Source organism: Gossypium raimondii, chromosome 6 (assembly GCF_025698545.1).
Source record: "Gossypium raimondii isolate GPD5lz chromosome 6, ASM2569854v1, whole genome shotgun sequence".
Classification (NCBI taxonomy): Eukaryota; Viridiplantae; Streptophyta; class Magnoliopsida; order Malvales; family Malvaceae; genus Gossypium; species Gossypium raimondii.
Genome location: NC_068570.1, coordinates 6,705,553 through 6,720,743, shown reverse-complemented (window position 1 = coordinate 6,720,743; position 15,191 = coordinate 6,705,553). Strand labels below are relative to the sequence as shown.

Sequence of the window (15,191 nt, the reverse complement as noted above, 5' to 3'; positions counted from 1 at the left end):
TCAACTTACATACATTCATTTTTGGACAATTACAAATATTTAATAATTCAATTCTAGCTACACGAACTTACCTCGATTTGCTCGAATACTTTCGCTCACCCGCCTAACTTTTGTTTCCGATCAAGTTCCGTATTTGTTTATCTTGATCTATATAAATTCAAATTTAACTTATTTATTCACCAAATCAATCAATTCAATTCATATAAATATATTTTGGCATTTTTACAAAATAGCCTTCATATTTTCACATTTTGACACTTTAGTTCCTAATTCACAAATACACAAAATATACTGAAATTTCTTTATACGTATTCTTAGCGAATAATATATATCTTCTAATCAGCCCATATTTTCATTTATTTCACATTTCTAACATAATATTCCTATTTTTTTAATCCCTAAAGCTCATTTTGTCAAAATTTACTTTATAAAACTTGTACATATTTCAATACCCATCAATAATCTAGCATAATACTTCAAAATATACTAGTATTCAACAATGGCATATTTCAAAATCATCAAAATTTTCAAAAATTGAGGTATGGGCTAGCTAGAATACAGAACAACGGTCTCAAAAACGTAAAAATCGAGAAAATCGACAAATTGAAGGGTGAATAATGAAATTCCCATAATTCCTTGAAGAAAATCGAGAAGAAAACTACTTCTAAAAATCATAAGAAAAAAAAATCTTGCACAAAGAAACAAACTCCTAGAGTTGAAAACTTTATTAATGAAAACAATTGTCTGCTTAATAAACAATGAAGAAGCCTTTATATAGACTAGTTAAGTACATCCAAATAAAACTCTAAAGTATACTGAAACAAAAACTCCTAAATAACTTAAAATATTTAAACAATATCCAAAATTTGGAATAAATAAATAATAAAATAATAAAACCTAATAAATACAATATTAGACTCATATATAATAAAAATTAAGCCTAAAAATCAAACCCAATATGTGTTGAACTCGAATTAAAAGCCTGGAACTCATAATTCCAGTCATAATCTCGTCCAGAAATTCTTTTCGCACAGTCTTCAATAAAACAGTCATAACTTGAGCTCTCAAATTCGAAATTTAGTGATTCAAAGTGGGTTTTGAAGCTAAGAAATAGATCTTTAAACGTTATGCAGACATCTAAGCTCAAAAATACGTGGATCCCATCCAAAAATTCATCGCAAGTTGGCTAATCTTTTCATTTTGAAAATTGGTAGCTTGGTTGAATTGACTTTAATAAATTTCACTCATTCTGTGTATGTGTTATTACTCGTTTCCTTGAAAAGATTCATCCTCTCATATTGTCTTTGAGCGAATCTTGATTTGATTTGCTTGGCCTTCGACATTGTTGTTAGGCCTTAAGGTAGTATGAGCTCATCACATCTATGAATCTGAAATTAGGCCTTGAGACTCGCATCAGTATTGTTAGATTTCACTAAAAATAAAAACTTTAGTTGTGCTACAACCTTCTAGCTAACTACCAAGACACATTACCTAATTATGTTGTAATAGTTGTCAATTTATTGAGATTTGAAGTCGTACATCTTTCTCAAGAAGTAACTATAATTGAGTATTCTCTTATAGCTCAAGTTCGTGGAAACATGAGTTTGGATGTGTCCTGCTCCCTCGCCCGCTTAACTGACTGTTCCTTCCGTCCTTCTCTACCACTCGTTTGTCAATAGCTCCATTGTTGTCTTCTCTCCATTAGTCACTTGCTACCAGTTACTTCTCTTAGCGTAGGTAAGTTTCAACTTTTATTATCATTTAAAATTTTGTGTTTATTATTTTTCTTAATAATAAAATGAACTTTTTTTTTATTTTGAGATTTATTCTTTCATTTGATTAGTTAAGAATTAATCAACATTACATTGAATATTATTGATATTCATTAGGTATAAATTTAATTTAGATTTAGTTTTAGAATTTGTCAATTATATTCAAATAATAATTTCTCTAGTAATTTTGTTTAAAAATGAAAAAAGAACTCAATGTTAAAGTTCAAAAATCTCTTAAGAGCTTGCTTACACTCACGAAGATCTCACCTTTAGTGTCATAAGGCTAGAACTTTTATCTCACAATCTATGCGGCATTAGGTGATTTCTTGGGTTCAAATTTATCTCAATCAACCTAACTCTCGCAAAGTAAGAATTTTTACTAAAAATTCTCTAAGACACCGGAACAAGCAGAAGCAAACTCGAAGCGAAAGAGTAATGAAAAATAAAAAAGCCAAAGGAAAGCAAAAACATGCCAAGTGTGTGAGTAAATACTCTCAATATATCCTTTAACTCAAGAATAGAATTATTACAAAGGAAGGGGAGGGCTCTATTTATAGTTGAGCTCCCCCAGATGCAACAGTATAAATTGAATTACATTAATAGCTTATATTAGTTGATCATCTGTAATAAGAGAGTCTAAGGGATTTAAATTCTATACATGTTTATCCTTTAGGATTGACAATAATTACCTTGATAAAATAAAATATTTACAATTTAACCAGAATCCAAGTAGATGAGCTTTTAGTCTCTTTCAAGCAATAGATTAATCCTATCGGGTCAAATAACCTCCAATAAACAAGAGGGAACATTAGAGTGCGCGGCCAGTGACAGGATAAGTTATTCACGAAAAATTTTCAAAACCAATTAGTTGAAATAGTGAATTGTATTGAAAATCGTATAAATATTTAGAACCTTCAAAATAGAAAGAATACATATTTAAACTTAGGCCCTTCATATGGTAACAATAGCAAAAATAAAAAATGAACGAAATTTTAGTTTGTAATTTTTTAAATTTAATAAAATAATATATTAAATAAAATCCATTGTGATTTCCAGTCACTGAAAAAATGATTTCAACCAAAAATATGGTAAAATCACTGAATTATAACACCTCCCTGAGTTTTTCACTTTCACCCAAATCCATACTAAATTAATGTTTCTACCACATATAGAGAGAAACATATATGATTTAACTCTTGACAATTGGCTAAGCATTTTCTGTAGATTATAATTAGAATTAAAAACATACTTCAGTGTCACCATTTTTGTTGGTGCTCCATTATACATACACTTAATCAATGGTGTTCAGTGGTCCATATGCACTATCTAACTTGGGGTTAAATGGTGCAATAAAACCCCGTAACTTTCAAGGCTAGGTTTCAAAGCAACAATCAATCCTAATACTATTAATGCTTTTGTTTCTCCGCAGATTTTAACATGTTCTCAGATAGCTAGGGCCATCAAAAGGAGAAAGGTTGGTTGATAGTTATGGCCGGAAGGGGGGCATGTTTAAGCAGCCATTCCCTACCATGTTTATGTAAAGAAAGGGGCAGAAGTCAGCCCACGTTAAACCCTTCAGCCAATCCCATAAGCTTAACTCCAAAATGTAATAGGCAAGGCACCATATTAACATAGTTAAGGCTGTATTTGGATTCCACCCAACTTGCATTCGATGGGATTTGCATGGTTAATTGTGCAATCACAACACACTGCAATGGTGGGAGATTTCCACCGCACCACAAGTCATTTTTCCTACTGTTGCTTCAAGGTGCACTAGAAATTTAAAACTTCGTTTAGCAGTTGAAATTCCATTCTCACCCTTTCCTTTTCTCTCATTTTATGATTACTCTTTTCTTTATTTGATAATAAATAAAATAATTTCATACCTTTAATTAATTAATTAAATGAATAAATAGATAATTATAAACATGAAAATTTAGGGGAATTTTAAGAGAAAAAATAAATATTTTTCTTGATATACGCACATACATGGATTGTTAACTTATTTATTCATTTTTCGATAAAAATATCGTCTCCAAGGTTCAAACTTGCATTTTCTTATAGGAGTGCAGTGCGCCTTACCACTGCACTCAACACTTGTTGGTCACATATTTAATGAATTTATAAACGAGTTCTTTATCACTACACCAATAATAATTATTGATAAAATTATACCATTAACTTTTAATATTGTGAAGTTTAATTTGACTTATAAAATTAAAATATTTTATGAATACAGAAAATATGATACTTCGTTATTTAAATAAACCATAAAAATTATATCAATAATAAAAGAAAGAGAAAAATATTATATATAACATTATTTTATTGATAAAATTATAATATAATATATATTTTAATAATTTCATAAATATTAGATAATCCAAAATGTTCATTGTAAATAAATTTTAGTTTAATGTTCTTAATTATCTTTTTTATTCTTATCTTATTGTTGTCATTGCGATTGAATCTAAATATATTTCTATCACCAATTATAATCTCACTTTTATAATATTCAATTTTATCGTTATAATAATTAATTCCATTGTTATCATTATTTTTAATTTCATTAAAGTTAATCTTACCGTAGTCAATCTAAAGAGTTTATAATAATGAAATGGTAACGAAATGAACTATTTCCTCTAAGGCTATGATCGAAGTGATACGCATTTTGAATATCCTTTTGAAGACATCGCAGGGGATACGGCTAGCACGTGCACCCATGGTGCAGCCGGAAAAGGACAAAAGTTAATGATAGTGATGCCCAATGGAAATGCCTTGCAGTAGAAACACGAAGGTGCATAAGTCCGTAAACTCATATTCCAGATTTTCAATTGGTGTCCCTCTCAATTTTTCAGCCACCGTCCAAATTTCAATTAGAGATGAAAGAAACGATATCCCTACACTCAACCACCACATTTACTTAATCTTTTATGACCACTTGAAGGCTTTTATTGGACCACTCACATGCAACTATATCTTATAACACACTAAAAACTTCTAATTTTGTGAGCATCCCATGGCATAAGCCAACCACGAGCGCCATGGACTGGTATTCCTGGTTATCTAAAACCTCCCTTGAGCCGTCAATTGTCTATAAGTATGGCCTTGCCTTTTCTGGGAATGAGCTCCAAAAGGAGGACTTAGCATACTTCAACCATGAGTTTCTTCAGAGCATGGGTATTTCAGTTGCCAAGCATAGGCTGGAGATTCTCAAGCTTGCTAGGAAGGAAGTTAGAGAAGCCCCTAATAGCCTGTCCAAGCTCATTTTGGCAATCAACAAAACCAGAAAGTGCTTCAACAAGTATGTCAACAAGTTGGTTCACCATGAGAATAATGCGACGAAGCCACTGCCGGAGCCGGTTTCTTATAGCGATAAGTGGAGAGAAGCATTGTCAAGGAGGTGCAAGAGTGATCACAAGGAGCTGAAGATAGAGCATCCAATGGTGAGAACCAGGGAAATAGCAAAATCTGGTCCCTTGGATTATGGAGGACCAGAGAAATTGCTGGTCCCTCCTAGGAGCTTAAAATTTTCCGGGCCCCTAGATCGGAAATTGCAGGAGAAGTTGGTGTTCAGTTATAGGAGCCCAATAACATCTGGTCCAGTTGATGTTGCAATGACACATAGGAGACCAAAAGTTCATGGTGACATCAACAAGGAAAAGTCAGGTGGGGACTTAAACTATAATACATTATGGGCAACACTGTTTGAGGACATGAAACCTACATGAATTTACTGCCTATCTTTCCTAGTTTTGGTGTTGGAAAGGTGAGAAATAGTCATACAGAAAAAAAAAATCCTATCCAATCACTGGGACAGTAAGCCTTATTTATCTGGTAAAAGTTGCTATTAATATGTCCATGTGAGGAAGCTAATCTAAGGTTAGGATGCCTCAATAATTTGCATATTCTAGTAGTGTTGGACAGTTTTCCTACCATCAATATGCATGCCAAATCTTTTTGAGTCCATGTAATTTAAATTTTCAAGTATTATCTATACTTTTTAAGATTTATGGTTTGCTTGAGATGTAATATTTCAAATCGGCAACTTTCAGTCTCTATTGGGTTGTAATGAAAAAAAAATGAGGAAAAAGAATCAATAGACTGTGTGCTGCGAGCTTACCATGTACTTTTTGCCTTGTTGGGTGTATGCGTATTTGTGTCGAATGAATAAGACAGAGTGGAAGAGAAAAGACATAATTTATGTCTCAACTGGACATGGCTCCATAATCACCCCATATATATTGACAACTTGCAAAATCATTAATTAACAATAATTAAGAACACTCAAGGATTGTAAAATGTAGAGAGCTTGGATATGTGTGTTGAGCTAAGAGACAGTCATCCAAACATGAACTGCACTTGCTATGGTTTGTGAACCACCTACTTAAAATAAAATACAATCTCAGTGATTTGAAAACTGGGCTCTTAGGTCGAATGATGCTTGCAAGTGCCCACAGCCCCACACCACAGAAATCAGCAAGAACCAAGAAAGTGGGCCTAAAGCATAAAGGATAGAAAATTCTACTTACTATATTTAAGAAACTTAATTGCATAATAACACCCGAACTACATAAAACAGTTTAATATAGTACGCAAACTTTTTATTAAAAAACATGTGCAATGAAAGTGCACTTTCACTATGTCACAATATTGCAGAGTACATAACAGTAAGCTTGCATCAACGTCAAATACAATATGTGCTTTAAAATTTTAATTTTATTATAACTACTGCCGATATATAGATAACCATCAATTTAATTCTAAAAACTTTAATTGTAACTACGTTTTATTTAATAACAAGTTCAATTTAGTGTTGTTGAGCTAGATTTTAAATGCAATAGAAAGCCCATTAAAGCATATATGATTGAAAATCTAACAGATATGAGAGTACCCCTAAAAATTTACTTAAAACAACACATGAAACAACCAACCAGTTTGTTCATAGCTTTTGGGATAAGCTAAAATGGGAAGGTCACCTAAAGCTTCCTTAAGGAAAAAGAAGTGTAGCATTGCAAGCTTTGAAATTTCCTTTGAGCCAAGCTTCCTGTGATGTTTAGCAGTTCAAACCTTTTGCAAATGCCCTTAATTTCCTTTGATTCTTATATGGTTTGGTCAAGAAGAGTCGTTGCCACTTGAATCCTTTCTTTTGGCTATCAAGTGGACATCAATTTAAGAAGAAGATTTTTGGGATTGCTTGAGCTTTCCATTTTTGCAATAGGAATGAAGGCATGAAGGGGGTCTACGTATCAAGGTGGTCTCTCTATTCTAATGATTGAACACCAAACGTATTTCGCCCTTGCTTTCTGTTTATCAACAATGATGACTTGATTCAAGCGGATAATACTCCCTTCTTAAAATGGGATTCCAAACCTTTGTATAGAAATAAATTATTTGTGAAATTCTTGATTGATTGTATTGCTGTGAAAAGGTTACAATTTATACAAGTGTTACAGCCCGTGTAAGCTGCTGAAAATCTGTTGCAGAGCAGTATATCAAGCCTAGACAAAAGGAGAATAAGCTGACTGAGTAACCATCTAACTAATTACAGAATTATTGACAAAATTAAAATAAGCAACGCTATTAGCCCCCCTCAAGCTGGAGCATGTAGCGAAGCCATTCCAAGCTTGGAACGATTAAGCTGAAATGGAACAGCAGCAAAGGCCTTGGTAAAAATATCAGCCAGCTGATCTTTGGAGGTGCAAGGGAGTAGCTTGACAACACCTAATTTGACCTTCTCACAAACAAGATGGCAATCAATTTCAATGTGCTTGGTGCGTTCATGGAAAATCGGATTGGCTGCAAGCTGAAGAGCAGATTTATTGTCACAAAAGAGAGCAGTTGGACCCGAGGGTGGTACATGCAAGCCGCGCGGTAGGAAATAGAGCCATTGAATCTCGTAAGAAGTTGAGGTAAGGGCACGATATTCAGCTTTAGAAGAAGAACGCGAGACTGTGCATTGCTTTTTGGCTTTCCAACTGATAAAGGAATCACCAAGAAAAACACAAAACCCCGTAACACATCACCGAGTATCCGGACAACCAGCCCAGTCAGAATCATTGAAAGCTTTTAACACGGGAGAAGTAGCAGAAGGAAAGAAAAGACCAAGGTCGGGAGTGCCCTTGATATAGCGAAGCACGCAATGAGCAGCCTGCAAATGCAAAATTGTCGGACAAGCAAGAAATTGACTCAGTTTCTGTACAGCAAAAGAAATGTCTGGAAGAGTCGATGTCAAATAGAGAAGACGACCAACAAGTCGATGATAGCTAGAACCACCCGATAAGAAAGCAGGAGAAGCATCACGAGAAACTTGGGTGACCAGTGGCGTTTGGACAGGTTTGCATTCGAAAAAACCAACATCGAAAAGAATATCCAAAAACATACTTCCGCTGACAAGGTGGATACCAGTAGAATTTCGCACAACCTCCAACCCTAAAAAATATCTCAAAACACTGAGATCCTTGATTGGAAAAGCATGATCCAAAAACTGCTTGACATGAGCAAATTCAGATAGATCATTGCCGGCAAGGATAACATCGTCAACATAGACAAGCAACACTGTAAAAGAACCAGTAGAAGCACGCACAAACAAGGAAAAATCACATGAAGATTGCATATAACCAAGCGATAGAAGTGCAGAAGTGAGCTTTGAAAACCATTGTCGACTTGCTTGTTTCAAGCCATAAATAGATTTGAGCAACTTGCAAACTTTACCATTTGCACCATCTTCAAAACCCGGAGGCATACGCATATAAACTTCTTCATGCAAGTCACCATGTAAAAACGCATTATTAACATCTAACTGATGCAAATGCCATTGGTGAGAAGAAGCCAAGGCAATCAATAAACGTAACGTAGTCACTTTAGCAACAGGCAAGAAGGTATTAAAATAATCCACGCCTTTAGTTTGAGTGTATCCTTTGGCAACTAAACGTGCCTTGTAACGTTCAACCGTGCCATCAGCTTTATATTTAATCCGATACACCCATTTGCAACCAATGACAGGCTTCCTAAGAGGTAAATCCACAAGAGTCCAAGTGTTGTTTTGCCTAAGTGCAGATATCTCAGCTTACATGGCTTCCCTCCAATAAAGGTGTTTATTGGCTTGGTGAAAATTCTTAGGCTCTTGAGAAGTGAGAAGAGATAAAGTAAAATGTGAATGAGAGGATGATAAATTTGATAAAGGAAGCATGGGTTTACCTAGATGTGGAGGCACAAGATGATTGGTAGCAGCTTTGGTGCAGAAACAGTGATAGTCACCAAGACGCGAAGGAGGTTTCCTAACTCTTGGAGGTCAAGCAAGAGGAGGATCAGGCGGAAGAGGAAGAGGAGGTGTAGGACCCGAAGCGGAAGCATCATATTGAATGGGGTTTTCACGAATTATGACAGGAGAGGAGTCATGTGCAGAAGAAGAAATATGAGAATAAGGAAAAGAATTCTCATGAAAAACGACATGTTGAGATACAAAAATGGCATGAGTGTGAAGATCAAACAAGACATACCCTTTGACGTTAGGTTTAAAACCAAGAAAAATACATTCATGGGCACAGGGAGCAAACTTTGTACGATGAGCTTGTAAGGTCGAACCAAAAGAAAGGCAACCAAAGACCTTTAACAAATCATACTCTGGTTTGTGTTGTGTAATTTTTCAAAAGAAGTGGAATTGGATAGAAGCAGTGTTGGAGTACGATTGATAAGGAAGACCGAGTGTAAAATAGCGAAGCTCTAAAAAATTTTCGACAAATGAGCATGAAATAACAAAGCACGAGAAACATTAAGAATATGCTGGTGTTTACGTTCGACGAGACCATTTTGTTGAGGGGTTTCGACACAAGAAGTCTGATGCAAAATTCCGTTGGAAGCATAGAACGAAGGAATTGTAAATTCAGGACCATTATCAGTTCGAATGACCTTAATTTTGAAGGAAAATTGGGTTTCAACAAGAGAACCAAAAGATGCAGGTGAGAGTGTGCTTCGAATTTCGATTTCAAAAGAACGATCCATGTAAAATGGCTAAAATCATCGATAATAGTCAAGAAATAACGATGGCCGGTAATTGAAACAATACCATTCGGTCCCCAAATATCAACATGAATCGAATCAAAAAGAGCTTTAGAAATAGATTGACTAAGAGGAAAAACAAGCTTCTTTTGTTTAGCTGAGTGACAAGTCTTACAAGGCAAATTATCAACAAAGGGAGAAGAGGAAAGATTCGAATATAACGATTTTAATCTGGAGTCGGACAAATGCCCAAGGCGATGATGCCAGAGGGACGCGGGAGAAACAGACGTGACTGCAAACACCTTGGTGGAAGGAGATGGAGTGGGAAGGACAGGCAACTCAAGGACATAGAGGCCATTGTACACCTTAGCTGTACCAATCATCTTCATAGAGGAAAGGGCCTATATACAACATGAATGATTAGAAAAGCGAAAAGAACATGGCAACCGGGAGGTAGCTTGGGTAACGGACAAGAGATTAAAAGAAAATTATGGCACATATAAAACATGAGTAAGATGAAAATCAGTTGAAAATATAACAGTGCCAGAGAAATTAGAAACAACATGTGTACCATTCGGTAAAGTAATAGAGATCGGTCTAATTTTGGTATAAAAGGCAAAGAGAGACAAGTTATGACAAATGTGGTCTGTGGCTCCAGTATTGACAATCCAGGAAGAAGAAAAAAGGGAAGAAATACCTTCAATCGATTCAGGAGTTTTAAGGAAAACCTAATTGGTAATATGGGAAGACTGGGACGAAGAGGGGAGCAAAACCAGAAGCTGTTGAATTTGCATAGAAGTCAAAGCAACATTGGAGTCGGTGGAAACACTCGAGGAAGATTCAAAAGCCGATGTAACCTTCTCATCAACTGCAAGGTTAACACGTGAGGTTGGACGCTTGCTCTTGTAGCCGAGAAGATAATCGTGCTTCTTGTAACAGGTGTCAATCGTGTGGCGAGAGCCACCATAATAAATACACTGGCGGCTATCAACAGATGATTTATTTTGTGGCTTGCGGGTGAAGAAGGGCTGACGAACAATGTTGCTGGTAAAAACCTGAGAAGAAACTGGCGTTAGCTGCCTCTCTTGTTGCATCACCACAGAGAAAGCCTTATTCAAATAAGGCAAGGGATCGATCAGCATAATTTGAGAGCGAACACCAGCAAAACAATCATTTAGACCCTTCAAGAACCGAATCACGCAGTCATTTTCGTGATAACGGAGAAGGATAGTGAGAGCGCCGCAAGAACAATGATGATGGCAAGAGTAGGAAGGAACAGGCCGGAATTGAAGTAATTCATCCCAAAGAATCTTTAAATCAGTGAAGTAATCGGTGACAGTACGATCACCTTGTTTTAAAATGAAGATTTCTTCCTGCAAATTTGAAATGCGAAACACATCGCCTTGAGAGAATCTTTCACGAAGATCTCGCCAAATCTCATAAGCGAAATCAATCCACAAGATGCTCGTAACAATTGCAGGGGAAATGGAATGATGCAGCCAAGAAATAACCATGGTATTGCAACGTTCCCAAGCAGGAAAAATGGGGTCAGTAGTAGCAGGAGCTTGAATCGTACCATCAACGAATTTAAGCTTATTCTTGGAAAGAAGCGCCATACGCATAGCACGAGCCCAAGAGTGATAGTTGAGACTCGTGGGCAAGGGAGAAACAAGAACGAGGGCAGGATTCTCATTGGGATGAAGAAAATATGGGCTGGAAATGTTAGCCGGATCGTCGAGACTCATAGCTTCAAAGAGGAAGAAGAAAAAAAAGAAAAAAAAAACAAAAAACATTTGATACCATGTAGAGAAATGAATTATTTGTGAAATTCTTGATTGATTGTATTGCTGTGAAAAGGTTACAATTTATACAAGTATTACAACCGTGTAAGTCGCTAAAAATCATTGCAGAGCAAAGATATCAAGCCTAGAAAAAAGGAGAATAAGCTGGATGAGTAATCATCTAACTAATTACAGAATTATTGACAAAATTAAAATAAGCAACGCTATTAACCTTGATTATATTTGGGTTTTTACAGTTTGGTGGGATCGGAACAAATCCAACCCATTCATTGGATTCAAATCGGTAGAAAGAAAGGAAAATAGACATTTTTTTAATTAATTCACAATATTAAATAATATATTTAAATGAGTATTTGCATTTTTCTTATAGTTATACGCGTTTAGTCCTATTTTTCATTAAAAATTTATAAATATGAAAAATAAAATTCTTTAGCAATATTAAGAAAATGTTTAAGATTGTAAAAAGCCCTCAATTTAAAAAAAAAATAATTAAGTTCTTATTTTTTTCTTTGCACTCAATTAAGTATTTAAACTTTCAAAATGCATCAAAAAAGCCCTTAAAAGTTTTCAAAAAAAGCAATTAAACCCTGTTTTTTTTTTTGCACTCAATTGGGTACTTGAATTGTCAAAATGCATTAAAAAAGCCCTTTGATTGTTAAATTTAATTGTCCCTAATTTTTTCAGTTAAAGTCACCCCGTTTCATAATCACGACGTGACATGTGACAAAAAATTATTAAAAATAAAAATAAATAAAATTTATAAAAAATATTGAATTTTAATAAAAAATATTAAAATTTTATTAGAAATTATAAAAATAGTAAAAAATAAAAAAAATTGTAAAATTTTATAAAATGCATCAAAAAGGTCTATTAACCATTAACTTTAACCGTTGGCCATTAAAGTTAATGATCCCTAGTTCTTTTTTCAGTTAAAGCCATCACGTGTAGCAACACAGCATAACATGTGGCAAAAAATTTATTAAAAATAAAAATAAATAAAATTTATAAAAATATTGAATTTTAATAAAAAATATTAAAATTTTATTAGAAATTATAAAAATTGTAAAAAAATAAAAAATTTGTAAAATTTTATAAAATGCATCAAAAAGGTCCTTTAACCGTTAACTTTAACGGCCAACCGTTAAAGTTAATGATCCCTAGTTCTTTTTTCAGTTAAAGCCATCACGTGTAGCAACACAGCATGACATGTGGTGAAAAATGACAAAACAAAAATCAATAAAAGTTATAGAAAAATTATAAAATGGTTCTTTTGGTATGATAATTTTTATAATTCTTTTACGAATTTTATATTTCTTTACATTTTTTAATTTTCTTACGACTTTATAAAATTTTATACATTTTTCTATTTTCTATATATTTTATAATTTTTTACAATTTTATATTTCTTTATATTTTTATAATTTTCTTACGACTTTATAAAATTTTATACATTTTATATTTCTATATATTTTATAAATTTTTTCTAATTTTTAATAAAATTTAAATATTTTTACTAAAATTTTATAATTTTATAACTTTTATTAATATTTATTTATTTTTATCATTTTTTACCATATGTCATGTCGTGGTTGTGACACCTGGTGGATTTAACTTAAAAAAATTAGAGGCAGTTAATTTTAACTGTCAACTGTTAAAGTTAACGACCAAAGAGCCTTTTTAATACATTTTAACAATTCAAATACCTAATTGAGTGCAAAAAAAAAAATAGTGGCTTAATTGCTTTCTTTTAAAAATGTTTGAAAATTTTTTATACATTTTAAAATTTTAAATACTCAATTGAGTGAAAGAAAAAACCGAAACTTAATTATTTTTTTAATTAAGAGTTTTAAACTCTTAAACTTATAGACTATTTAAATTATACATCATTAAAAAAAACTTTCTTAGAGTTAGAAAAATTAATACAAAATTTAAATAAAGTATTTATCCTATGTATCTTAATTTGAGAATCTAAATATATATTAATTTAAATTTAAATGTTTATTCTTAAGTTAAATTAGATATATAAATATTTCAATTTAGATATTTATTCTTATACATTTCAGGACTATTTTTATTATCTTATCATTTACATTTTTTAAGGAAATTATCTTACCATTTATTATCCTTTGTGTTTCAAAAATCATAAATATCATATAATATAAACTACTTTTAACATAATTATTATTATCTATTAAAATCACACTTTAATATTTTATCTAATAATTAATTTTAAATTTTTATTTTTAGTGAATTATAAGAAGAGGGCAAAGCCCTAATAGCAACACTCTAACCGTCATACCAACACACAGGGTTCAATTAGTTTTAATTTTTTAATTCCCAGCAATAATTCTTTATATATTATCTAGGCTAAATTAGCCATATATGCCAAAAGAAAAAAAAAGTTTATTGGCCAAATAGGTTGACTTTTTAAAAATTTAAAGAAATAAGTCGTTTTTGGAGAGAGTGTGTGAAAGCACATTCAGTTGGGCGCGTTTTCTACACAGTTGTAATTTTAGGCTTTTTTAATACAATTAGTTTCCTTAGTTAGATAGTGTAACACTCTAAACCCGACCTAGATGTTATTATCGTATGTGGCATACGGCCGTGTGACGTCAACAGTGTCCAATTTCAGCTTTCGCCGTTCATTGTTTTTCGAATTTCTCGTTACACATTTGAGTAGATTCTAATGCAAAAACATTCATGAGAATTCCAGAGCCTAAACACAACAATTAGAACCGAAAACAAACCCATTCCTAGAACACCATCCTCGATTCATCCAAAATCTACTAAACGCACCCACAAACGAAGCTACGCAGCCCCAAAACAGAACCAAACGCTTACCGAAGCACGCAACAACAACCCCCTTAAATCACTGAAGAAACGCCACTTCCCTCTTCATCCTCTCCTAAAAACTTAACAGACTAATAAGATTCTGCAAAAATACGAATTTTGCACTACACTACCATAATTCCAAAATTTCCAGTTACTCACATCAATTCCACAAAAGACCATAGTAACAGATGATGGAATCTTACCTCTACAATTTAAGCCCACAACCGAAACAAAGGAACTCAACCAGTATTGACAAGAATGCAAGAGAACAATACTTGCAACCAAGAAAAATAAAAGAGAACCAAAGAGTGGAGAAAGAAGAACAGACGTACAAATAGAGGAGGGAAAATAGAAAAAATATAAAAATAAAAAATAAAAACTACCCCACAATTGAACGTGGGAAAAATTGAGGGAGAGAGAAAAACAAAAGAAAAATAAAGGATAAAATAACTATTTTATTTCCAAAAAGATACAAATCCTATCCCCAACTAACAATATTTATTTCTTAGGCCTGGTTTGTTTCACTGAAAATGATTTTTGAAAAATAATTTACTTTTCTAGAAAAGTTAAGTTAATATTTCCTAGTGTTTAGATGATTCTATGTAAAATATTTTCTGTTATCTGGTATATTTCTTAAAAATATTTCATAAAAGTTGTCGAAACCGTTTTTTGAAAACAAAAATTTTGGTTGTCGACTTTAAAAACAAAACTGGAGTCGCCACCGATCCTTTATTAAGGTGTGATCGGCCCACCTTAAAAATGATTTTGGTCTGCGAAATTTGAG

General features: G+C 33.2%; 1 protein-coding gene across 1 annotated transcript; it reads left to right on the top strand.

Annotated features, from left to right (window-relative positions):
- The first annotated feature begins 4,765 nt into the window (after nucleotides 1-4,765).
- LOC105774701 (uncharacterized) lies at nucleotides 4,766-5,901 on the top strand. The gene has a single exon (XM_012597263.2). The coding sequence runs from the start codon at nucleotides 4,817-4,819 to the stop codon at nucleotides 5,501-5,503; it is 687 nt and encodes a 228-aa protein (XP_012452717.1). The 5' UTR covers nucleotides 4,766-4,816; the 3' UTR covers nucleotides 5,504-5,901.
- Nucleotides 5,902-15,191: the final 9,290 nt, after the last annotated feature.